Source organism: Opisthocomus hoazin, chromosome 2, assembly GCF_030867145.1.
Source record: "Opisthocomus hoazin isolate bOpiHoa1 chromosome 2, bOpiHoa1.hap1, whole genome shotgun sequence".
Lineage (NCBI taxonomy): Eukaryota > Metazoa > Chordata > Aves > Opisthocomiformes > Opisthocomidae > Opisthocomus > Opisthocomus hoazin.
In genome coordinates, this window is record NC_134415.1 from 108,432,142 (window position 1) to 108,459,365 (window position 27,224).

Consider the following 27,224-nt stretch of genomic DNA (forward strand, 5'->3'; position numbering starts at 1 on the left):
CTCCAATAAGAATTCAGCGCATCTGTGTGGTCTGATCAAGTGAAAAGGCTGTCTAAGATTAGCAGGACAGGATTTTTAATTAAATTGATCATACTGACTTTAGCCTCAGCTGGATATGAGATAGCAGCTGTGTATACATGTCTATTAGTTTAGTCTCCTCTATGAATTGCTAAATGGAAACATGCAAGCATCAACCAGAGAGAGAACATAGGGCTAATTGTTCTGCTTGCCAGCCTGGACCATTTTAAAGAAAATTATACTGAAAAATTATCAAATTATAAAGTGAGAGTCAGTAGATTTTGGTACCAAAGTAGCTGTAAATTGCTTAGCAGGTTTTATATCAAGAATTGTTTTGAAGTATGAAATTGATATTTTACTCCATTTACAGACTGTGAAGTATCATATAAGGGCCTTAAAATGATAATGAATCACATAATCATACAATAGTTTTGACTGGAAGGGACCTCTGGAGGTGATCTCATATGACCCCTATTCAAAGCCCACTTGAAATTAGATGCAACTTTGAAGTTAAAGCAGGTTTTTCAACATCATATTTAATACTGGACTGAATAGCCCCGAAAGACGGAGACTCCACAACTTCATACGGATTGTATGGTTATTACGATCGATCTTTCTGCTACATCAGTTGCTAAAGTAATAGTGATAGTCCAGAGTATGGGCTGTTCCTTATGGAGAACACAGTTAATTAAATGCACAGCAGGATTCAAATAATACAAAAACTGAACTGATGCACGTATGGTTTACAGATTCTTCATTGTTTGTTCTTTTTTTTAAAACTAACTCTGAGTCTACTACCAAGATGCATTAGCCAAGACTAAATAACTAAGAATATTATTTAAGAATATAGTTCTACATTCTTGACAGGAACAGTGCAGCAGCCTAAGTTGCTACTCCCCACGGCTTCCAGCTCTTCCAGTCTTTCTCTATTTCCTGTTCACAGCCAGGAACATAAGGGCTCCACTCCTGTTGTCCCATCTTTCCCCCCCCCCCCCCCCCCCCCCCACTTTTAGTTATTTCCCTCTTAGGATCATCACTATGGCTGTCACTATAATAATTTCTTCCAGTTGTCACTAGTAAGCAAGAGTTGCAAACTCACCATCCACCAACCAGTTGACTGAAAATTAAAATCCAAGAGGAGCATGAAGAAATGAAAGAGTTGTCAAAATGCCTCCTAATTCCTCCCAAACCAAACAAGTATTCACCTGAGGCCAACAGTACTGACTCAAACCAAATGCTCTCTTCATTTGGCTGATACAATAATCAGCAAGGATAGTGGGATAATCGAGGTGCGGGATGGAGCTCTAGAAAGGGGAAAGGCAGTTTCAGAATTACATTGCTTTTGTGGGCAATTTGCCACCCTTGGTTTATAAGCATCGTGGCTGGGTCGTCTCCCAGGTGGTGGAGTTGCGGCACAGAGTTGCAGGCATTTTGCCAGAAGTACTCTTTGTTCCCCAAACTTCCATGAGCCAAGCTTTAGTTTGATCTACACTGTGTTTTGCCACGTGCTTTTATCTCGCTCCTGTTCTAGTATTAATTGTGTTGTGCAGGCAGGATTAAACACTGTAGTGCTCAGTGTTGAACTGCCCCAAATGCAGCAGAGTGCTGAGTTTATGTTGATCGAATTTTTGGACTATTGTCCGCAGTCTGAAGAAACCAGAATATATTTCAGTTCTAGCCTTTATAATATGAATCAAAATCATTTGAACAAAAGTGTTTAGGAGTGGACTGACTTAGCAAAATCCACTTTATTTGTTATCCAGTCCAGTTCAACATCGTTAAAAAAACAGCCCCTCACATCTGATGAAGGTTTCCGTGTATAAATTGGGCCACGCCAATTAGATATTTTCTAGGTAAGAAACCTATCATGTTTCACTATTGGATTTAACACCAGAAGACCGCAGGACTACAAATGGGAAGTAAATGGTATTGTCCATGGTCTGCTTACCTTCCTTTCAGGTGATTCTATTATTTTCCATTCATTGAGTTTCAACTGGTGCAGTTCATCGAATTTCATGCTGACGTCTTCAATTGAGAGCTGCAATAAGTCCCAGAAACCTGCTAGGTCCTGGGAAGTTGGTCTCGGCATGGCACTCGGATCCTGTCATGCACAAAGGAGAGAATATGAATAGACCTGGAGGCTTAAAACAACGTGCTTTGAGGCCGGAAAAGCAGCGCACCAGATTACACTGCTACAGCACTGCCCAGTGCTAAGGCTACACGTGCTTTACAGCTGGGAGCTGCGACCGGGAAGTTGTGCCTCCTACACAACCCAAACATGAATGAGTTGGATGTCATACACAAGCCTTCCTGAATCCGTGTGTCACGGGAAATTCCTCAGCATCACATGCTGTGCTGACCTGCGTTTCTAAAACCTAACAAGGTGACAGCTTCTGCCTGATGATTATTAAAGGGAAAGGGAACATGGTTCATACTCTAGCCAGCCTGCAGTCTTTCTGGTTAAACATTACATTCCTGATAGCTGAGTAGGAGACAAAACAACGCCACAAAGAATCATAGAATTATAGAATCACAGAATGGTTTTGGTTGGAAGGAACCTTAAAGGTCATCTAGTTCCAGCTCCCCTGCCATGGGCAGGGACATCTTCCACTAGACCAGGTTGCTCAAATCCCTATCCATCCTGGCCTTGAACACTTCCAGGGAGGGGGCAGACACAGCTTCTCTGGGAAACCTGTGCCAGTGCCTCACCACCTTCATAGTAAAGTTGTCAGCTTGTCACAGTATAAGTTGTCAGCTTATGTTGAATTCCATGTTTACATTGTCTTGTGTTTTCAAACGTGTACCTCAGGTATACAGTTTTGATGGGGATGGTAGGATTTTGTTCTCCAGGGAGTCGAATCATGCTCAGGAGCTGAGAAGGCACTGCCCCCAGGTACTGTGGTTAAGTGGCACTACGTGCACAACACTTAATGGAGCAAAAGTTGGTGGCAACAACTGAGCAAGACGACCCTTCATTTGACTATCAACCTGATGCAAATGTTGGATAAAAACTCCATTAAAAGGTAGTATAAAGACTCTTAACCTTATGTTCTGTAGGGTTTTATGTTCTAGTTGGTACTAGTTCAAGAAGACAGGCTCGTCACTTTAATGAAATAGGGTTTAATTTGTAAACATCTTTGTGAAGATGATGGAGAAACGTGTCTTCCCTTTGAGGGCCAGAGGAAGCAGTTAAGATGGTCTATGCAATGGAGCTGGAGAGATGGGGTGAAACCAGGCCAAAGGGATTCTGCATCTCCCTCTTCCTGGACAAAACCTGTAATGACTAGTTTACTATGTTAGAAACACTGGTGTTATTGCTGAAGCAATTTCACAAATCTAGTGGACACAGGCATTTTGGATATTGAACACAACCCCACAGTTGCCTAAAAACTAGGAGATAAGTCAAAATTTCTATTGAATTTCTGCCTTGTATTGCACATTTCTACTGGTCTTACCTGAGTAATTGCTACTCTAACTTGTGTTTGCAGATGTCGCTGTGGGAGCTGAGTGCCTGGGGCTGGGCATGACAATGTGCAGCGTCACCCATACCTAAACCCCTTTGGGAATCCGGGCCAAGAACCAGCCTAAAAGCCTACCCACTTAGAAGTCTTGTTCACTAGAAGAACATCTCCTTTTCACAGGGAGCTTCGGAGCCTTAGCAGAACTGGCCTTATAGATCATAATGCACTTCTGGGAAACATGATACAACTCCAGATTAGTGTTCACTGAAAACAACTTAATAGACTAGATCCCAGTTTACTCCAAAACTACGTAAAGTGTCTGTCAATAGCATTAGTTACTCTACAGAGGTCAATATCTCAGGCTTCAGGAACTGACTCCCTTTGTGAAATTTGTCAGGACAGTCCCACAGCAATACACCTCATACTGCAACCTGTTCTTTCCAGCCTGGTCTCCTCAATCCCTCTCTGCAGTTTCCTCTAAACAGCCATAAAATGATGCCGCTCACTGAAATGCCGTTGACTTCTGAACCAAGGCTAATTGCTCTTCTGTACCTTCGTGCGCCCCACTATGCTCGTCGCGTTTGGGAAGATGGCAGCCTCCAGCGCGGCTGCTCGCAGAGGAGCAGGTGCTGTGCTGAGTGGACACAAGAGGGCTGCCTCCTGCTGCTATTGCTTACCGAGCCACAGTCCACAGATAAACGCCAGCACAAACGATCGCTATTACAGATACCTAAGTTTGGAAAAGATTGGCTTAAACCTGTTTCTTCTCAGAAGCTGCTCATTTATTTGTATCGTATTTGGAATTCAGCTTTGCAGCCCTCCTGAAGGAAGCCTAAAGCAAGCGAAAAGTACCTAGCCAGTGCTCGAGTCACTCTGGTTTTGCCTGAAACCATGACACATTGAGCGATGATCTCACGAGCGGAGCAGGGTCTGTGCTGACTAGAGTATGGAGGAGGACACTTCAAAGAAAAAAAGGTGTTACAAGAGATAATGTGAATAATGCAGCAAGGAGTAGTTAATAATCAGTGATATTTTTTTTCTAGCAGTTAGTGGGGAAAATACACTGTAGGAGATAGCCAGCCAGATTCTTAAAAAAAAAACTTCATCAAAGCTTATAGTGTTCTGAATATACCCTGACTGAGAGTCTTTGGTAAGAGATCTTAGCTCAGAGCATGATCAAATGTGTTCCTTGAAGTTCCCAGGACCCTTCAGAACAGTCCACGGGCAATGGGTGAATTTCCTGGTTAAATTTCAGTTTGAGTAAGTATATTCCCCTTCCCAAGCCCTTGTTGCATTTCAAATTGGCAGAAGGACACCGTTGTCCTTTGCCCTGCGTTTATACTTCTTGATGTTGAACGCTATTAGGGAAACTGGTGCGTGACAGCCCTGCAAGTGCTAGATGTTTTCGAGTAGGTGAATGCACTCGCTGGCCTCTCTCCGGCAGTGTTCCCGCGGGGCACCGAGGTGCTGCCCCAGGAGCGTATGGAAAGCCTGCTGTGGATACGGACAAAGTGATTATTTAACAACAAACTCCGTAATTAGGAGTAGGAAGAAAAGCCTCAAAACATGAATGAGCTAACAGTCCAGTTCTGGAGCTGTTGCTTGCTGCAGAGCCCATTGCTGATTTAATGAAGCTGAAGAATATTCAGAGCCTAAATCTTCAGGCTGGGATAAAGCTCCTGTTACAGAGTTCAAAGGTTTATTATCCAAATAGGAGAGAATTATAATCTTGCCAGTTTTTTGGTCATGTTGTCTGCAAAGCTGTAGATTTCTCCTTGTGCTCCTGTTGCTTTCGCAATAATGAACTGTTTGCACTTCCAAAAAGCTGACGGCTATGCTGAGCAGGAGCTGCGCTTGTTATTACAGTAATGCTCTCGAGCACAAGTGCTGGACCCACTTGAAGATAAATGAAGTGGAGTGGAGGTTAGGCTCTCCAAATCTTAGCTTGCATAGCTTAATCAGTCAGGTAATGGAGGGCACTTTGAAATTTGCAGTGAGAAACTTTTAGACATTGATGAAGATTTCCTTCTTTCGCTATGAAACAAATGACTAGATAGGGAGCACACATGATGCATTTGATATTACAAAACGTGATCATCTCCTGCTTGCCTGACTTTGCATATTTCCTCTGTCATTCTGTAATAGCTATTAAAATTCTTGTTTTGACAGAGGCTTTGAAGTGAGTAATTGGATTCTTTCCTAATGAGGACCACATATCTTATCATTTTCTGTCAGGAGGTAGGACATTTTTGGCGCAACTTTCTCAGTAATATTTGATTGCACTTTCAGGAATTCTGGATATTTAACTTTATGGGTAGAAAGCAGCAAGTAGGTCTCTGCAGAATGAATGTTTCACCTTAAAAAGTTGTGTGGCAAATACTAACAAGTGAAGAAGTGTATGTAACCAGATGTATAGGTCATGCCTGCTCTCATGCACACAACAGAATTCAGCACTTCTATTATATGAAGTGTAGGGGCAGTCAAAAGGTCAAAGTTACACTTAATTTTCAAGTGTACCATCAACCATAGCTAGAAGAATTATGTTCTCTTATTGATTAGTGTCATCCTGCCACAATGTTTATATCGCTGATGGCTGGTGTCATATTAATGAAGATAACATTTAGAATTGAATTAGTCTCTAATGAACTTCCAGAACAATAGCAGTAACTCTCACAAGTAATATACTGCATCTGTTCCTTTAGCCCTAAGACATCTTATATATAACTGGCAATGCAAATAATGAAACCCAATTTTATGAACATTATGTATATTCCCATTTCCAATATCAGTCCTATTTTCAGGTAGGTAGAAAGCTGGATCACGTATTCTCTGATATTCTGCTATTTTACTATTCTCCACTTACTGTAATATGAAAAATTTCTCCTTTCTTACCAGAAATATAGTTACTATTTTAGGTTATTACAAAAACAAGCCACAATATTATGTCTCAGAAAACTTGCATTTGTTCTCTTCTCATTTTTTTCCTTTAATAAAGACAGCAAAGAAAGAAAAGACAAAATGCAGCCAGACTGAAATTACTGAAATGACATGTTTGCTTTGACAAAACAAACGTACTAACACCATACTTAAGGATTAAGCTAAAAAAAAAAAAAAGGAGCAGTAAGACAAAATGTGAGACATGAAAATGACATTTTAGAATGCTGCTGTTTGGGTACACTACACTTGTTTTTGTTGTTGCCTTTGAAATAAAAATATTACATTCTAAAATTTAAAGTTATATTTTCTATGAATAGTCTTGAACTCTTCAAGAATGGCCAAACATGGTGACTTACCAGATTTTGCTGACAAAGCCAATAAAATTGCTGGAATTTCTGAGACATGAGGAGCTGAGCACTTCCAACAGCACTTCGGATCTTACCTAGGACTAAGCATACAGACAGGTTATTACCAATAGATGTCTTTTGGCAGTAACTGCAAAATCCAGCTCAAAAGATACATAGCTCAAATTACTGTTTATTTTATATGGGAAGTAAATATTTAGTTTTGCTGTTTGTGACTATATACATTAAATACTTTTTAAAAAGATAGAGATATAGGAAAGCTCTGGGGCACCTTACCCTTTGGCAATAACAAATTCAGAACAGCTAAGACTGTATTTGCTTAAGGAAGTAGAAAAAACCAAGGGAATATAGACAGCTTCCGGAAGTGGGCATACATACATATGTTTTTGAGAACAATCTTAAATTTCAAAGTAAATGGCAGTCCCTGCTCCCCATTTACATTTGCTCGTGTAAATTGAAAGCTGTTGAAATAGTCTTGCCTCAAGAACCAGTTAGATGCCTGTTCCCTCTGATGCCAAAGGGAGCTTGACATGTACCTTCGATAACATCTTCTGGTTCTGCAGTCACTAATGACTTCACTCAGTTGTGTGGATGAACCCTGGATGAGCTCTCTTTATCCCATCTGTTCTGGGGGTAAAGTTAATACATTAAACTATAACATAAGATACTCCTACCATAAGGATGAGATCCTCAGGGAAATCACGTCTCTGAGACATGTCTTGGTACCCCTCTTAGGAGTTACAGGGTGCCTACCCAGGAAAATACACAAAGTCCTAAGTGCAGGAGCTTCAGACAAAGCGGGACACGAGCAGGTGCTCCAGGTGCTTCATGATCAGTCCCCATGGTTCGCTGGGATTTCCCCACTGTCAGTGTGCTTGCCATTTACGGTGCGCATAAGCACCGGGGAAAGGGACGAAACTCATTTCACTAAACTTTGCTTCCAAGACTCATCTGTCTAAATCAAAATTTTTGGATGCTCTATAATCAGTAATCTGAGCTCATCAGCTCAGCCACGCTAGGCACTTATTTTTAGGTGAGCTGAATCTCTTCGTGGAGACGCCTGTTTCTTTCTGTTGACTGGAGTGCCTAAAGGCTTATCCCTAGAAAGCTAACTGCTCCCGGACTCCTGCTTTTGCTGGAATAAATACCATACTTCGGTAGGTAGCAACATACTTTCCCACACCTCCTTCCTACACTTCCTTTCCTCCACATCCTTCTCTATGCTGAAAAAGCAACAATTCAGGAAGCGTAGAAGATGCGGTTTCGATGGGAGATGGATTTTATCTGGAGAATTTCCAGATCTTTAAACAGTGTTTAGGACAAAGACAGAGAGACGTAGGGGTAGGGGTGAGACAGGAATTACTCTGACATGTTTTAATTCAATTTGAGGAAACCAAATTGACAATTTGAACAGGATGCAGAGGGTGTAACGAAGCTACAATAGTACGGCAGAACTGATCTGCAGCCTGTGATAGAGAAAATATTAGACTCTGTTGGGGCTTAACAGTTTGTTGTTATTCAGAATAAGTACAGGACGGGATTGAGTGGCATGTGAAAACAGTATTTTGATAGTAGGTATTACATTTTAATTCTGCTTTCTCTAGACCAGTGAAACATCCGCTAAACCACAAGTAGCAGCAAGAGATAATTTGGAAGTTTTAGGCTCCGGTTGTGTGGAAACATACAAACTCTATAGCTTTAAAAGCACATGTTAATATGTAGAGCTGTGGTTCTCAAACTCTATTCCATTTTCTGTCAGACAAACAGTACAGCTGTGCCACAACACTAAATTAAACAGCAATATGCATAATTCATCAGTCCCGTGTGGCACCCATTTGTGAAAGGGTTAAGTGGTTCAGGGCTGCATGAGTAATTCGCTGGGGTTTTGTTTTTATTTTGCTGGCCAAATGAAATAAAGCACTTTAATTGGTTTGGGGGTTTGATCACCAAACCGCTCGCTCTCCTCTGCGGAGTTATTGGCATATGGAAGTAATGTTTTGAGGGCTAAAACCCGAACAAACATACAAAAACCTACATAAAAAAGGATTGTTTCATTTGATCTGAAACAAATGGCTTTAATTTGGTTTTCAGCATTTTTAATAAAGGCAAAGACTTCAGTGACCAACAGCCGTGTATCCCCCTTGCCCCTTGGCACTCTGTAACTCAGGACGCAAGACAAACACCCAGCGTGGGGTGAGAGCCCCTCCTTTGCCAGGACGGGGAGTTGTGCTGTAGCAGGTCCCTGGCATCGGCTGTTCCACGCTACATTCAACTGTTCGCTGGGCAGAAAGAGGGTGAGGGTGATTCTTGAGGCTGATGGTTGCAGTGCTTGTCTCATAGTGAGTAAAGTTCAGTTTTAGCTTGCTCTGCTGAATTTTGTAGTTCATAGCTCAGATAGCCTGAGTAAGGGGCGTTAGTTTTAGCCCTACTGCAGCAATGTAGATCTTGACAGAATCTCTACATGACTGACAATTTCTAGTGAATCTCACGGTTACCCCAACCCTTATATTGAATAAACATTTGTTTTATCTTCGTTATCCTGAAGGATCATGTCAACACACATTGATGATTTAAAGTCCAATCAGACCAAACAAGGCTTGGGCACCGGCAATGCAGCATTTTGATGTGATGAGACACATCCGTTGGGGACGTAAGACAGTGGATCTGGGCTACTTTGCATGTGTCACTGAGTCACAGCACTGAATACACACGTATAATTACAGCCCTACCATTTACTAGAGATCTAACTTTACTTGCATTTCAGTGAGTAAATCAGATGTAATAAAACATGGAAGTTAGAATCTCTCATATTCATGCTACTCTGCTTTGCTGTAATTAAATTAAAGTATTAAAACACTTCATAATCTTTAGCACAATATTAATAGACAGCCAAAGCCTTGTTATTAATTTCATGCATTGGGGAATTATTCTGATGAGTGCAGATTGATTATCTCCATGAAAGAATGATGAATATTAGAGACTGGAAAGATTGAGATGCTTGGTGATGCCTAGAAGATTTTGCTTGTAAATAAATGATGATAAAATCTACCAACACACATAAATATATGTAATTTTCATATAATCCCTATACCTCCCTCCATTAAGGTAATGTTATACTTACTTGAATGTAAGGAAGGAGTCACGCAACCTTAATTCTGCTCCCTAAAGCATATGAAGCACTCCACTTTTGTTGTGTGGTGCTGTACGGCTTCTACTCTGATGGCATACAAAACCCTGACCACGACTTCAATCTACTGGAGCAGACTCCTGATTTATACCCTGGGTAGAGATTGTGTAAATTGCCTATATACAACCTGTGCAATTAAGACAACGGTGTCTTTCTCCTTGCAATAAGCATATTACAAAATTGCAGGAAATATATATGTGTTGTATTGCTTGAGTAATGCTACAAAATCATGTAATTGGAAATGGTTTCATATCACAAAGGTAGAGGGGGAAAAGTTAGATCTATATCAATGAAACCAAGATCATAGTCTGATGCAGTAACTCTGTTCTTGACAGGTTAAAAGCTTTGCTCAAGTGTGCCACTGCTGCACCAGCAATGAGAAACTACTAACAATCAATCCGCTTCTGGCATTCATTACTGTTTATTTAAATGACGTGTTTCAATTTAAATTTTCATTCCATTTGATTGTCCCATTTTTTTTCTAGACTCATAAATAAATTGCTCTGCAAACAATCTGAGAAATGATGCCTGGCAAAAATATTCAAACTGGCATTTAGTTCATCCTCCTAACTCAAAGCAGGGCATGACATTTGTCTAATCTCCAAACCTAAATTAGTAATCTTCAGAAATATGTGTCTTTTTCACTATCAACACAGCAGGTAGGTGTAACAGTAAATGTATAATGTTCAGAGTGAGATGACATTTTAGGACAGCACAGCTCCCAGTTGGCAGTGCTCTGGAGGGTAGGTAGGGCAGCAGGATCCTTGCGCACCAAGTGGGACTCTGCGCTGATTCACTTTTTACCTAAATGGAGCTGAGTTCAAAGAGGAGAAAATTTGAATAGAACAATACAAATGCTAGGAGAAATTCTCAGATTCCGCACTATGGGACTGTCTTCTATTGACTTTAAAGACTGTTTCAGGGCAATTAAGACATTCTGTAGTCATTTGCAACACTCCAAATGTAAATTTTAATAGTACCTGAATGATACATTTGTGAAAAGCATTAGGAAATTCTGTCAGTAATTTCTCTTTGGTTAAAGGATAACACATATTTGGTCAAACACCTATGAAAGCTTTTATGGATGACTAATTGATGAATATACTAAAATAAATTAGTTGTAAGGGTTGGGGTTTTTTTTTGTTTGTTTTTTTTCCAAAGAATAGGAAATTTAACTCTATGTTTTCTGTTGATATTTGGCCATGTTACTAAAGCCCTTGCAGTACTGCGGAAATATCAGCCAGAGGATTAGCAAGGAAAAATCCAGTATCCATGGAATGAAGGGGCTAGGGGAGAGAAGGGCCCACTGTCTCTAACACCTTTTTTACACTAGAGATCACTTTGCTATGTAGTTATGTCAGCACAGCTGCTAACCACGATGCAGAAGATGCCAGCAAAACAACCTTTCTGCTGGCGTAGTTTATACTATAGTTAGTTTTTGTACCTATCTCAGGATTTTTATATGAGAGTAAACTCTGCATGGCTGTTCTCCATTTGACTTGTGTACAGATATATTTCAGTGGCCCAGCACGCAGCATGCAGAAGCCCGGGATGTCTTCTGCTTCCCTCTGCCAGACTTGCCAACAAGCTGCAGGCAGGGACTGGGGCTCCCTACTGGGCTCGCCTGCTCTCCCCGTCCCTGCGCCGGTCTCCCTGCTCCCATCACAGTCCCTCCTCCCATCACAGAGCTCGTGGGCAGCCGAGTCCTGGCCCTCTTGGTCTTCAATAGCTTTGTGACAATTGAGAGTGTTTTTCTTGTCATCACCTACACGCCAGTAATAGCCAAACAAAATTTTCAGGGTCTAAAACTGCAACTCCAGTCAGCACCCTTGAGAAACACATATCTTTGCTTGAAGGCACCCTGCTAGTGCAAAATATCAGATGACTTGCCCTGGGAACAGATACTGCCACATATATAATTTATATATAAATTTATAGATGTTATAATAAACACTGAGAACACAAATAACTGCCCCCACAAATAATATATGAACTTTGCAGAGACTCCAAAAAACAGTTCGTGGCAACTGACCAAATAAACAAATTCTGTGAAAAGAAAGAGAGAGAGGTTATTTTTGCTGCAATGATTATCTTCTCCTTTTCTAAGACCTGATGAGCAAAGTTCTTAAAACAACGTTATGGGAGAAATGATACAGTGAAAGAAAAAATCAATACAGCAATCAGACAGCTTTCTGTGATCTCAGGGCTATTGTGCTAACGCAGAAAATGAAATTGTTTTCTAAAATGGAGTTCTATTTTAACTCTTCCTGTGATTAAACCAAAATAGAAACGGTACCATAAAGACAGCCTTCTCCTATGAGATGTAAAGCTATATTTGGTCTTCAGGTACAATTAATATACCCAGGCCAAAAATAAATGATCCAGCATTAGCAATGACAGTTTGAATGTGCACACTTTGCTGTGAAGTGTTTTGGGAATAGCAGGTCCTGCTGGAAGATGGAAAAACAGATTTCGTTGCTTCTGGCTCCCCCATTTGCATGTATTTTCTTCAGGGAACTGCCAAACGCTTGAATATGTCAAGATACATTTCATGCTGAGATATCATTAAACTTCAGTTCTTGTGGATACATACCTTTCAACCTCCATAGTTCTAACTGGGGATACAAAAAGTGTCAAAGACTCAACAGGAAAAAAATTATTCATGCTGAAATTTTAAAATGCGTGAAGCTCATTCCCTCATTGAAAATAATTTTTTTATAACTTCCTTGATGTAAGCTATATTAGGGGAAGGGATACCATTTCAAAGATGATGTAATTTGGAAATTATTTGAGGAAGAGCTCTTGAAACGAGTCACATAAAATGGAAAATCAGAAGTCTGGGTGTCACTTTTGACAGTCAGCTGAAGACAAACATCTGATTTTGCATATGTTCTATAGGCCTATTCTATAATAATTTCTCTAACTTATTAGGTCGGTCAAAATCTTTCCTCAAACACAAGTGATTAACCCATTTTTGTTAGTTTAAAAAGGGGATTTCAGTTGTGTTTTAGTAACTCTATATCAGGGAATTGCTCTTTCTTTTTCTCTTACAGAGTAGACTCACTCTGCAGATGGGGAAACATAAAATCCTGATACTCCATTTTGTTTTCTGACTGAAATGTTCTAGGTTAAAAGGCTGTCACTGACTCTGAATATTAATACAAATTACTGAGGTCCAATTTGTCTTCATGTCCTCTGCACAAAAAAACCCTGAACACTATCTTCCTAATTGCCGTTTCCCTGTGCACCGAGGTGTTTCAGAGTGTTCCTGGAGTGCAAAGGCATAGCTTCACGTGGTGGGAGGAAGGTGGTTCTGCACCTGGGAACGGGTAATCTGCTATAATAATCTCCTCCAAGCTTTCCTAATGTAGCACACAGACAGCTTCATATGCCAGAGAATAATGCCAGTAACTCCCTGTCTGCGTCTCCGAGTGAGGAAGGAGTGCTGACGTGAGAGCATTTCCACTGCTCACTGCACGCGGTTGCAGACGTGATCGGGGCTGTGCATGAGGAAGAGCTTGCAGAGAGAGAGGGTAGGAAAAGTCCGCCCCATGCCTGCAGACTCCCCACTGGTCTCCCAGGAAAAGAGGGGGGCTAACTGCCTGTGTGTATCTTCCCTTTGCTCCCTAATTATTTTACTCTTTCCAAGGAGATTAAAGTCTTGCTTTTTGAACTTCTGCTTCAGATTGTAAGCACTGATGTCCCCACATCAGTAACAGGCAACCTTGGAAGCAGGTGCTTTGGGATACTTAATGATGGCAGAGAAATGTCAGTATTCAGCAGTGCAAAGATTTGGGGAATTGAAAAATAAGATGTGTATGGTAAAAAGAAGTGTTAAAAAAATAACCATTATGAAAGAAGACTTGGAAACCCTCACACAGGCTAAGCAAAGCAAAATATTTTATTATTGATACTTTAACAGCCTCTAGGAGGATATTAAAGTCTTCACAGCACCAATGCAAAGGGAAAACTCTCAGCTCAGCTCTGCTGTGATGAAATTAAGGAAAAAAACCTACACTCCAGAAAGCACTGGAGGCTGAAGGAAGTAAAACAGCCTTATTGTCTTCCCAACCCCAATTCAGATGTTGTTACTTGGCAGACTTGTGCACAATCTAGAGGAGAAATATGACTCTAAAATAAAAAAAGATGAGGTAAAAGCATAGACATTCTTTCTTATTAAAAGGTCAGCACAGTAAGTAAAAATTGGCCCTTCAGCCACCATGCAGGCCTGGCTCAAGACCTAAGGGTAGATCATAGCAAGAACTCATTGAGGGGGAAAGAAGACAACCAGGAAAGAGTATTCGGAGGTGACAGTGAGATTCATGAGCATGCAGGAAAAGATGCTAGTAAGAAAACTTAATGCGAACTAATTTGTGATCTGAGAAAATCTCAGCTGAGACAATAATTCAGACTGGCAGGGACTGAAATATTTATAAAACTGAGCCTGAAGAACAAGGATAATTGACCTCAGAGGGAATCACAGAGAGCTGGCTACTGAGTGCTAGGACCACTTTGATATATTACTATCATTAGTGCTGGCTTGGATCTTGTTCCAAAATAGTCTACATTATTTTTCACTTTATCCCATCACTCCTTTCAAGGTGTCCACAGGACGTGAGAGAATAATAATGATTCTTGACAAAATTGTAATAAGACAATGCAGCTGAACTATCTAGCAGTGCGTATGTCTGTGTAACTCCAGAAGTGCTTTAACTATTGCTCTTGCCTACTCCTTTCTGTTCTTCCAACAGATCCTTTATGATAGGCAGAAATGCCTGCAAAGGCATGAAAACATTTTAAAAATGGCTGTTCATTAATAAGAGGCAAATTCTCAGGTTTCAGGAAAACGGCAAAAAAGTGTTCCCATAGGACCATCTTGTGTGCTCTGGCAAAGGGTCTAGCACTGGAGCCATACAAGCGAATGGAAAGAATGTGTCAGAGTTGGAGCTGTGGATGGAGCTATTGCACCATTTGAGCCATATCTGACACCAGACACTGATTCTGTGCTTGACTCCACAGTTGGCTCCTCAACTACTTCTAGAAGATCTTACTTTGGGAAATGCCAGCTTGCACAGTCAGTTGCAGGACAGGGGTCTTCTATCTACTGGCTCTGTAGAGTGTCTTTGGTACTACAAAATGAGTAAGGAAAAGCTACAGACCACAACTTCATCCTAACCGATTTCTTATTTTAGCAGACATCTATAAGAAAAGATAATGAAATGTTCTTACTTTCTTCAGAAAGATCATTTTCTTCTGCTTCTCTTTCCATTTCTTTACACCATCCTTCCATTCTCTTAGTTTCAGTATGTAGCAACTTCATAAACCAAGATCCGTCTCGTCGACAAGGAGACATTCGACCAGTCTCTACTGTCTCAATGGCTGGCTCTAGCCAGGGTTCTGGTGGTGGAAGGTTTGAGGTGTCAACTGGGGTCCTATAATCTTCTCTGTAACTGAACAGTCCCTGTGTCCGTACAGTTCTCACTGCGCTGTATTGGGTGGGTGTGCTGGGCTCTGAGTGCTGCTGGAACGACGAGCCAAACTGAAGTCCCTTGTCCTCCATGGTGATGTGCCCTGGAAAGCCCTCCAGTTCCAGGTCAGCCTGGACAGCTGCTGTTACACTGTTTGAGCGCTTGAATCGTCCGTGTCTTGGTGATGAGGGAATACAGAAAAGAGATTAAGACATAGAAACACATGTGTGATTATAGAGAGGCATAGAATAATGTTTCAGTGAATGGATTCTAGTTTTCTCCTTGGACTTTCTGCTAAGTACGTTTTCTTTGTGCGTATCTCACTGAAATAAGACAGTGAGTAATAACAGAGAGGAAAACGAAAATGCATAGTGGCATCATTGATCTGAGAAAAGATACAAAAGAAAATCATTTAAATTATCCCTGGAAGCAAATATTGATTTATTCTCATAGTACAAAATACTGTGTATCATTACTAAATGAAGTGGAAATAATTAGCAGAACTGTGAGGTTACATCTCCTGACAGAAGTCTGTAAAGTATGTGTATAAAAAAAAATTTAAATATTAAGAATTATAATTAGACAAAATCTGAAAATCTGCTAAGTTAGAACTATTGAGAATCTGTTAATAAAAGAAAAATAGTAGCAGCAGATTTAAGACTGTAGTATTTTTTACTTGCCTCATAAGATGGCTGTTAAATGTTGATTTTCTATTGATATGCCACCAAATAACGATATTTTGGAAAAGCTTTATGTTAAAAAGTTAGATAGAGAAGAGAAGATTATTTGTGAAATCTTTCCACATCTGAGCCTATTGTTTGAAATTACTTCTAGTCAATGACGGTAAAAGGCAATTAGCAGCCAGATACCGCCTGACAGCTGCCGTGAAATGAGATAATGGTCCCAGTCCAGTACTTAACAGGCAGTGCCTGCCGGGGGTAACCTGTGGGTTAGTACATTTGCCAGCAGTTTTACAAAGCCAGAGGAGGACTGAATGACTGTAAAAGCTGATTCTAATATAGGATAAAGGTACCATGGGTTACATCCTAAACATTATATCCCCCTATGTGGACTGGGAAAGCCTGGATCAGCATGAGGGGCCCTATCGAAGGAAGAATATTCCAATATATCGCTCTTTGTATTTGTTCTGCCAATAATGAAATTACATTAATCCATTACTTCAATTTAAAACTTTCACTTCATTCCCTCCATTTAAAAACTGGAAAGTTAACTAAATATTAAGCAACTGCTAAGTAATCTCCACAAATTTTACCAAATGACCAGCATGGATTTAAGAAATTTGGCTTTGTGAATTATTTAGGGGCAGCGCTTGCCAGATGTTTGTTATTAACTCTGTTTACAAATGTGTGTTGTGTTATGAAAGGCTACAGATTTTTGCACATGCTTTAATTACCGTTTTTCATCTTCCACTTGTATTCCAACAGAATGGTATTCCCGTAGGCCTCTGCTTTCCGTATCTGAATCAGTCGCTGTTTCCACCTAATTCAACACAAAAGATACATCTGTGGAGTGAGGACTGACAACTCAGCGCTATTTCTACCTGCACTCATTCAAAATTAATTATATATTTCCTCTCTTACTTCTAAGAAATACCTAGCACAGTAAAATAAACTAAATAGGTATTCAACCTGGTATCATTGTTTTGGTGCTGTGTTTTATAAAGCTTTGCACAAGTACCTCTGTTCTGCTGTGTAATTCCCTCTTTCTAACCTAAGCAGATGCAATTACTCAGTTCAGCGGAAGCAGGGAGTGAGCCTGGTCTGGAAGAGCTGTTCTTAGAACGAGGAATCCACAGGATAGCCCCTTTTTATATTATTATAAACCAGTCTCATTATGGTCCTTGATTTACAAAATAAAATAAAATCTCAAGTAGCTCAATAAACTTGCAAGTGATAAAAAGAAATGCTGCAATGAAATTTTATCGACAACTGCGTTGACAAATATAGAACCATTTAAATGACGTGAGGCATACAGCAGAATGCCATATCTCACCTTTTTTAATAACATGGTCCTGAAAATGCTATATCAGGCAAGTAATTTATGCACTTTTTATAGTATTCCCATCTGAAATACACTTACCGAAATATATTCACAGTAGAGTTCTCTTCATAACTGAGACCACATTGCTTTTGGAAGTTTCTGTGGGATTTATATAACACTCCCCACCACCACACCGCCCCCAAGCCTTTGACATAGACAGAATGAGTGCTGCAGTATGCAAACTATACTGCATCAAGGGAGAGTCGGGAAAAAAGAGAAAGACTAGAACTGACTTTTCATTTTGAATGATGTTTTCACTGTTAAACAAAAAAAAATAATATCAGCAACCAGTTTTTGAATATGCACACTCCATGTGTGAATTCAAAGAGTACATCCTATGATGAAGACAAGATAATTTTTCGCCTTGCAGCAGTCACGGGCACCTCTGGAAGGAGCCCAATGGCCTTTGCAGCTGTCTCTCAGCAGCACAGTCCCAATCCGACCAGGTTTCTGAAAGGATGCAGAGGGGAGGGGGAAGGAGGGGGGGATGTGAACGTACATGTGGACTATACTTCTTGAAGAAGCCAGTTGCTGGTAACTTCTCTTTCCATCTTCAAGTGGTAGCTCCACGTACATCCTCACAGAAGCAAATTCCAGCTGGTAACGAGTACATGTTCATATTTACCTGGGTGTGGGTCTTGGAGGTGGTCATGAAAACAGCTAGTGCAGGAACCCTTTAGTAAATGTTAACAGCGTGCTTGAACTGTGCAGCGTAGCGTCAGGCACAGGTTTGCCAAAAGCTCCAGATATCAGCACGGCAACTGTCAGGGAAAGACACATTTCCCAGCAATTCGATTTATTCTGCCTGAGGTCTAGGGGAAAACGCAAGCTGCCGTCTCTTTCCACCTTGGCAGTTGCATAGAAGCTGACTATATTCACTTGGATGGGCAGTGCATTGAGAGAACTAAGATATCAGACTTCGTAAGTCTCCAGGATTTGGTGTCGTCAGTATAAAAAGAAAGATCCCTCTCGACATTGGCGGTGAAAAAAAGCCTCAACCACAGAGGTAGGCAGGTTGGGGAAAAAAACCCCACAACCACCAACAAAAAACCATGCAAGCTGGTTTCCTAGTTAAGGTGGGTTTTAGCTGCAACATAGGTGAGAAGCTTAAGCTGTACTTGGAGGGTCACCCTCTCCTGAAAGAACATTGCTGTAGGTAGAACAGCCATAAGATCTAGTTTCTTAGTGCAAGAGATATCTATCACTTAAGACACCCTTATTTCTAGCACAGAAGTATCCAAAAGCGTCTTGCATAATAAATTGAAGTCTCAGTGAGGGACTAGGTTCTCACCTAGCCCTTTCAGGGATGTAAGAAAAACCGCAGAGAAAACATCTTCATTAGAGGCAGGTTTGTTTTTCATTAGAGCAGAAATTAATTAACTGGGCCAAGAATGAGATACTCATCTAGCCTGCTGGGGGAGAGCAGAGAGGCAAGTTACCCTTGCAGCCTTGGCTACAGTGCTGAGAGCTCAGTCAAATATACATAAACATGTTTTGAAGAGTGAAGTCAACTTTTTCTCAAAGGGAGAGGGGATGGTAGGTAGCGAATAAAAGTAGATAACACAAAATGCTTAGACTGAAGCTGTTGGGTGTGCCTGTATGAGTGCTAGCAGAAAGATGATGTCCAAGGTGGGGAAACACTTTCTGGAGGGAGCCTTTTGATGTTGAAATCCATAGCAACATCTGGAGTGGTCAGGAAGTCTAAACTGTTGCCAAGAGCTATGGTATTGGACTTTATCCCTAAAGCAACCAGAGTCAGTCTAAGTTAAAACACATAATTTAGGAACTTGCTGAGTGTAAACTACAATAAGTAACGCCATCAAAGGCAATGCCTTCAACCAGGGATGTCGTCTCCTTCTGGAGATGAGAAGACTGGAAGATCTTGTTAACATTACAGAGACCATGGCCTTCCAAGCCATATCTGATGCACCACGTAACACCTGTGAGAAAGCCAGAGAAGTTATATTCATCTCAGATAGAGTCACTATAAAGCATTTATAGGAGGAGAGTGACAAAGGAGACTATAATTTCTTTTACTAAAGAACAAAAAGCACTTGGCAGTTTGGAAAGCGACACTGGAGGGATGCTTAAGACCATGATCTCAACATCAAGATTTCTTCCTGTTTTCAGAAGATACAGTGGTTATTAAAGTAGGTGATAATGATACAGGAAATCTGATCTCCTGAGCATTTCCAGTCTATTCTCTTGGTAGTGAACAGGCAGGAGAAAGGTAGTCACAGGGAATATTAGTGGATTTCATTGTGACCTTACAGACTTAGCAAAGATAGCCAGATATCTGGTAATGTTGATGTCGGGTTATGGGAACATTCAGTTTCATACATTCTCCAAGAGGGTGCATGAAGGTCTGAGCACTTTGTTTCCTAAGTCATAGAAACAAAGTGCTGGCTGTCACAGAATGCAGAAAGATGAATCCTCTGCAGAGTGTTCAAAGTGAACGCAGTGGATGCTAACTATGTGAGCAGGCTCTAACTTCACAGTGTCCCAGTGATGAGGGCAACACCTCTCAGTGCAGTCACACAGGGAACAGGGTTTTCCTTTTGTATCTATCTCCTGCCTCCAAAGTTTGATGCATAATGGACAAAACTGCCAGTCTGGACATTATGGACAATAGGTAGTCAGGGTGATTTTGAGGCTACATCTCTCTCATAGAAGCAGGAGAAAACGTCCATGTGTCATGACCAGTTAGTACAAGGTTGGAGAAGAGACTGGGTCTTTGTGCACAGTCTCACATGGCAGTGCTTCTGACAAGGTCTAATGACAGCGTAAAGGAGAGTCACAGTATAACTGATTGTGAATGGCAATCCCAAGTCATTGACTCTGTCAAGGTTCTTGAGGCTCCTTCACACCAGGTAAGATGCTAATGCTGATGGCATAATGAAGTCGATATACCTGGATTACCCTGGACCACAGCTAGGACTGTGTTGGACAGCCAACATGGCTTCAGTAAAGGCAAATTGTGCCTGACAAATTTGGTAGCCTTCTACAAAGGGGTTACAGCATTGGTGGATAAGGGAAGAGTGACCAATGTCATCTACCTGGACTTGTGCAAAGCATTTGGCGCTGTCCCATACAACATCCTTGTCTCTAAAATCAAGAGACATGGATTTTGATGGGTCGACTTGGTGCATAAGGAATTGGGTGGGTGGTCAGACTCGAAGAGTTGTAGTTAACAGCTCAATGTCCAAGTGGAGACCAGTGACAAATGGTGTCCTTCAGGGGTCCATACTTGGACCAGTATTATTTAAAATCTTGCCAGTGACATGAACAGTGGGACTGAGTGCACCCTCAGCAAATTTGCTGATGACACCAAGCTGTGTGGTGTGGTTACCATGCTGGAGGGAAGGGATGCCATCCAGAGGGACCTTGACAGTCTTGAGAGGTGGGCCTGTCTGAACCTCATGAAGTTCAACAAGGCCAAGTGCTAGGTCCCGCACATGGGTCAGGGCAATCTCAAACATGGATACAGGGTGGTTGATGAGTAGATTGAGAGCAGCCCTGCTGAGAAGGTCTTGGGGATATTGGTGGACAAAAAACTGAATATGAGCCAGCAGTGTGTGCTCACAGCCCAGAAAGCCAATTGCTTCCTGGGCTACATCAAAATAAGCATGGCCAGCAGCTTGAGAGAGGTCATTCTCCCTCTCTGCTCTGCTTTTGTGAGACCCCACATGGAGTATTGTATTGAGCTCTGGGGTCCCCAGCTTAAGAAAGACATGGACCTGCTTGAGTGGGTCCAGAGGAGGGCCATGAAGATGATTAGGGGGCCGGTGCACCTCCCCTGTAAGGACAGGCTGAGAGAACTGGGGCTGTTCAGCCTACAGAAGAGAAGGCTCCAGGGAAACATTATAGCGGCCTTCCAGTACTTAAAGGTGGCCTACAGGAAAGATGGGGAGGGACTCTTTATCAGGGAACGTAGTGATAGGAGGAGGAGTAATGGTTTTTAACTGAAAGACAGTAGATTTAGGTTAGATACTAGGAAGAAATTCTTTACAATGAGGGTGGTGAGGCACTGGAACAGGTTGCCCAGAGAAGTTGTGGCTGCCGCCTCCCTGGCAGTGTTCAAGGTCAGGTTGGATGGAGCTCTGAGCAACCTGGTCTAGGGAAAGGTGTCCCTGCCCATGGTAGGGGGCTTGGAACTTGATGATCTATAATGTCCCTTCCAACCCAAAACATTCTATGATTCTATTCTATTCTACAATTCTATCAGATTGAGTCCAAAGGAAAGGATCAACATAATTAGACACACTTGTGGGACTGTTGATCAAGATCCTTGAACTTGTTTGGATGAACTGCAACTCCAGATGATGGTCTCAGTGATGCAGGCACAGGCTCCACAGCATTACAGTTCTGAAGGTTTGACAAGGGAAAAGAGGTTTTTGGGTGGCCAGGCTGAAGAAACTGAGCAGATGGGAGCACAGGATTCATCAGGGCCTCCTGCGCATTCACACGGCTCAGCATGGAGGGACAGGATATTGTGTGCCAGACCAGACCTGAGCCGAAGTCAGACAAAAGAAGCCAAGCTAACTCCCCATGTGTCAGTATTTGCCTTCAGTTCCTTCTAAAGCACTGCACTTCCTTCACAGAGTGATATTCTTATGGTGACCATTTCTACACCCTATGCTCCTTGGGACCTACTCAATGAGTCCTGGGTGATGAGGTGGAGGCCAGATTGCTGAACGTGGAAATAGGCTAAGGAAGGTCAATGGTATCGTACTCGCAGGGCTCACATACAGCTAGTGTCACTGTGGAGGTTAGCAACGGTCAATGGACAGAGAAGAGACTTTTGCCTTCCACGAGGATGTCTCAGCAGCTTAGACATAGTGCTGTTGGAAACATGGTAGTCTAAAGATATAAACAAGGAAAGGTTCCTACGAAAAACATCACTTTGGCCAATTGATGTTGTTGGAACAAAGCAGGCAGACTGGCAACACACACTTTTCTTCCATACTGCATATCAAAAGCATATCTGCTTTTGCGAACTACATTGTTTGGTTTAGTAACAGAGAGCACGTCTTCTTTTGAACTCTGCTTCTGATGTGTGCAGGCAGATTTCCCTTTTATATTTTGGATGGGCTGGGATCTTTTCATTGATGCAATACATCTAGAGAAAGCCTTTTTCATCTACCTGTTTTCAAGTGCTTTCTTATTGGTATTTCACCTAGAAGTATATCCTGAATAATTGGCCCAATATGCAATTGACACCTAGAATTTACAGGCATAAATGAAGTAATGTGCTCTAAAATTTTATTCAAAACAAAAATTATCAGGAAAATGATGGCGCAGGCATCAAAATAAAAATTACATTAGTTACCTCTAAATATAAACTCTTGCCAAATTATCCTTCCCTCCAGCTTGCCACGGCTGACACTGACTAAATGACCTGATGTTTGCCTTCATATTTTAATGATTTCACTGTGCTTTGTAACAGCAGGAGAATGTCAGATTTTGTGTGTGTGTGTGTGCAATCTAGGACTGCAAATATTGTAAGAACCAACAAAAAAAATGGATCTGGAAAATGAAGGCAAATGCCAACACAAGTAAAAGTGCGAAATAAGAAAATAATTTGCACTCACAAAGAAAAAACTGAACAAATAAATTGCATTTCTGAATGACAGATATTATAAAGACTTCTGCTAGAAGACAGCAGGAAACTCTTTAGATGTAATCAGATTGGCCAGGCTAGATTCAAATGAGCAGAGGAGAAAAAGTAATGCATTTGGTTTGATAGTGTGACTCCTGAAACTCAAATAAGTCTTAATAAATCTGTTGTTATTCTCCATGATTCATTATTTTTTTAATACTTGCATGGGTTCTAAAAGCCTTAATATTTGCAAATTGGCCCATAGTCTCAGTAAAGCAAAATAATGTGATGAATTATATGTTTATCTGGTTATGAGGGAGTCTCATACAGAAGATGAAACAAAAAAATTGCCAGACACTGGCCAAAAGCAGAAGAAAGAGGAGTAAATCTAATATAGCAGGTCATCTTCCTGCCTCCTTGCAAACAAAGAACTAAAATGTCTTTAAAAATTTGGCATTTTATGCCTTGAAAAATATTGGTTTATGGGTTTATATTATGCCCATAAGGCTGACAACATTAACAGTAAATGTAATGGAGCATTTTGAGATTATTTCTGTCTTATTTGTCTTACCTTCCACAAAGGTAATAATCTCAAAATGCTTCAAGTATGTGACACTTACACTGCCCTCCATGCTTTTTGCTGCCAATACAAGGAGCAGACAACACTATGAATCCTCTGTGATCCAACACCGCTGACTGGTCCAGCTCAAAATTTGAAAACTAAATATCAGATACTGGCACTGGCTTGGTAATTAATGATCCACAAGTAAATTATACTAACACAAAATTCTTTGAATAAATGTAAATCACTATGGCAAATAACTTGCTTGTTTTAATCAATCTTGGTTTGTTTATAAGCACTCATTCTAGAAAAGGATGCATGAACTGACTAAATAATTCCTTCAAAGAATTTACTGAGCTTTTTTAGCTGATAATTTTAACTACTTATAAGGAACATGTATTTCTGTATTAAAATATTATTCTGCTCTTAAATGTGAGCATGTAACATTGCAGTGTCCTAAAAATTCCAGTCTAAGCTTATATACATAGTGTCTCTACGGGAGGCTTGAAGTTAACATATTCAATGCATAAGAAAACAGATTTTAACCTGGTTCCTTTGCTTCTCTCTCACAAGCATGAGCAACAAGAGTCCTTTAGGCCATATTATGTCTCCCCATGCAACTTCACTGCCCTCAATGGGTTTTTGCTGCTGTAACCGGTTTGTTCTGTAATTAGAATTCAATAATCTCTCTGATGATGCACAGGAAGAGAAATAATTCACCTTTCCTCTCTTGCATAGGCTTCTCAGTGATAACAAGAGTAAAAAAGGAAAGAAAACACTACATTTGACACTAGATCAAGTACATGTAAATGTGAATACACATAACCATTCTTAGGTGCAGGGACACCTCATTTGTATGCAGTGACTTCACAGCAGGAAAAAGACTTCAAATAAAACTACAGTACTAACTGCTACTGCTTTTCTTAACTGATGGAATACTTTTATCAGCCAAAAAACATATACTGTTTCAAAATAATTTTTGGAAACACACCAAAACAAACCTACACTTTCCTGCTTCAGTGATTTTTTGTGCCTCATCAGAGGGCTCCATTTTGCTACTCCACTACTTCCCAGCAGAACATCTGGACTACTCAAATACACTGCATGGCACAGTAACATCCTACAACGGGTAGAAAACTTCCGCTGGTCTTTAATGCACACAGCAGTGATTGCTCATAACTTTTTTGGTGCATTTAATGGTAAGTGGCAAATTGTTCTGAACCAACAAATATTCTGCAAGGCAGCAGTCTGGGTCTTCCCTACTTTGAATGTTTCATTATGTTAGATGGCAGTTAAGAAAATGAGCAACAGTAATTTGTGAAAAGACTAAAAAATCAGAGGCTTTAAAATAACTATAGCTTTGTTTTAACTACAATTCCAACTGCTAAGCTTTTGACAAGTGAGGAGGCCAAAATGCTGCCACTGGATGGGAACTCTGCTAACCAGCTAAGCCTGTGATTTCTGACTTATCTATCTATGTATATGTATATGTATACTTATACGTATACAAATATGTATATTTATATGTATATGTATATGTCAATGTTAACTCTAAGGCCAGGTTATAGCCTCTGTATCACGGAGGTGTATTAAAACTTGCACTGACTCCTGCAGGCCGAGGACTTCATGCACTTCTCTCACAAAAGCCCAGCCTGACAGTGATTTTAGGAGCAGAATGAGCAACGCTTACCTCTCAAACTTTGGATCCTTTATGATCCAAAGACGAGTGTAATCAATGTGAATATTTCTTTTGATTGCTATGTGTACACTGAAGTAGAGCACTGACAAGGATGGTATAATCTAAACGGTACAAAGAAAATGTAGATGCTCATCCACGTCAGTATGACATGTGGTTACAAAATGCTTTGCCTTAAAGGGAAATTCCAGTTCGAGACTGCAGAGTTTCTTGAACAAAGTTTTTACCATATGCTGTTAATGATTTCATTAAATATATATATAAATATTATGCAGGAGATCTCCTTTTGATACAAAAAGTTAGGCAGGTGAGTTATTGCACTAATCCTCCTGAATACAGCTTTTGATTTATAGGAACGATTTGTTTAATGAAGATTCTGGAGATTAAAAAAACCCCTAGATATTTTGAAGCATGCTCTCCTGATGATAAATGAAGATGACAGAGTCCATTCTGTATGCTACAATTAGTGCTTATCTCCAAAAATATCATCATGAATCAGCCTCCACACTTACAACATTTGTTTCCATCTCATCTACTTCCGGGGTTTCTGTTCATTTTGAGAAGCCTTGATGTCTTTTAAACAGAGAAGAAACAAAGGACTGCATGTTTTGAAGTACTTGAAATAAACAAGGAGTAATTTCTTCACAAATTTTCTCATGTATTTTATAATCCAAATGCTTTTAATATGAAATGGTTTATAACTCGAGCAGTCTTTGAATATTAATCATTAGCATATATTCAAGGGTGTGCAAAAGAGCCAGGAAAATCCCTGAAAATATATTAGCAATAACCTTGATCTTGATTTAGTGGTTATTTTACTCTAGACAATCTCTACCATCCATTTTAATTCAAATACTTTGATTAGTGTTCTGCTGTCATGATAGAAGACAGATATGAAGACTACAGCTATTAGTATGACTAGAGTTTTATTTTTTGTTCTATATATGTATTTTTAAGAATACTGACTAAATTTTTAATCCCAGACTCAGTATTTTGCAATTCATTTGAATTTAGGAACCAACACTTTGTTTTGTGACTAGAGTTTTATTTTTTGTTCTATATATGTATTCTTAAGAATGTTGACTAAATTTTTAATCCCAGACTCAGTATTTTGCAATTCATTTGAATTTCGGAATCAACACTTTGTTCCAGTGCCTATTGACACGTTTGACAATATTCCTCTTGATTTTAATATGACAATGTAAAAAAACCCCAAAAAACGAAACCAGCAGCTATTTTCTGGAAAAGCTTTGTTTCTGAAGCTTTTTTCTGTTGAAAATTTCCATCTGGGATAGGGCTAGCATACTGTGAGATGGGTTACCATATCCGTGGTGTTCTCTGTCCTTACACACTGGGTGCTACTGACCTTCATAGCAAGACCAATACTCCTCTTGGAACTTTGGCTCCCTGTGCATGTGAATACCAATCCTGTGGCGCATGTCTAGTATGCCAGGACTTTTTAAAAGGACTTCTATTCCTTACATGTGCACTACACAAATCATATAGACCAAAGACATGGGAGCTCTAGGCTGCATCCATTGCAGTTCCACACGCAGAGGCATCTCTGGTCATTCTTTATCTTTGTGCCTCTCTGCTCCTGTATGAAGCTCCGTTGGAAAGCATTCTCACACCAATGTGTTAAGGGAAAGAAACATTAAAAAAATGCACAAATTAACCATCCTGATAGCAAATTAATTAATGCAAATAAATGCGAATTCAATGCATTACCCTGGCATGGCATGCTAATCAGAAAACAAGTCATTTAGTCAATCAAGGAAATATGCAAATAAAAAATATCCTTTGCTAAGGTGCTTTGATGCAGAAGTCTAAAAGAAATTAAATACTTTGACTGCATTTTGGGGGCATAAAT

At 40.4% G+C, this 27,224-nt stretch overlaps 1 protein-coding gene across 24 annotated transcripts in view; it reads right to left on the reverse strand.

The window, feature by feature from the left end:
• DLGAP2 (DLG associated protein 2) overlaps positions 1–27,224 on the reverse strand; it is a 501,744-nt gene that overhangs the window by 12,521 nt on the left and 461,999 nt on the right. For 22 of the 24 annotated variants that reach the window (XR_012763250.1, XM_075414729.1, XM_075414734.1 and 19 more), the window contains 5 exons: positions 16,851–16,936; positions 15,198–15,613; positions 6,773–6,864; positions 1,967–2,119; positions 1,118–1,135 (listed from right to left, as the gene is read on the reverse strand). Coding sequence is in view for 23 of the 24 variants with exons in the window: in XM_075414729.1 (XP_075270844.1) it covers positions 1,118–1,135; positions 1,967–2,119; positions 6,773–6,864; positions 15,198–15,613; positions 16,851–16,936 (765 nt within the window). In the remaining variant the exon portion in view is untranslated. The remainder of the gene's footprint in view (positions 1–1,117; positions 1,136–1,966; positions 2,120–6,772; positions 6,865–15,197; positions 15,614–16,850; positions 16,937–27,224) is intronic. The other 2 variants (XM_075414748.1, XM_075414725.1) reach the window with 1 other exon arrangement.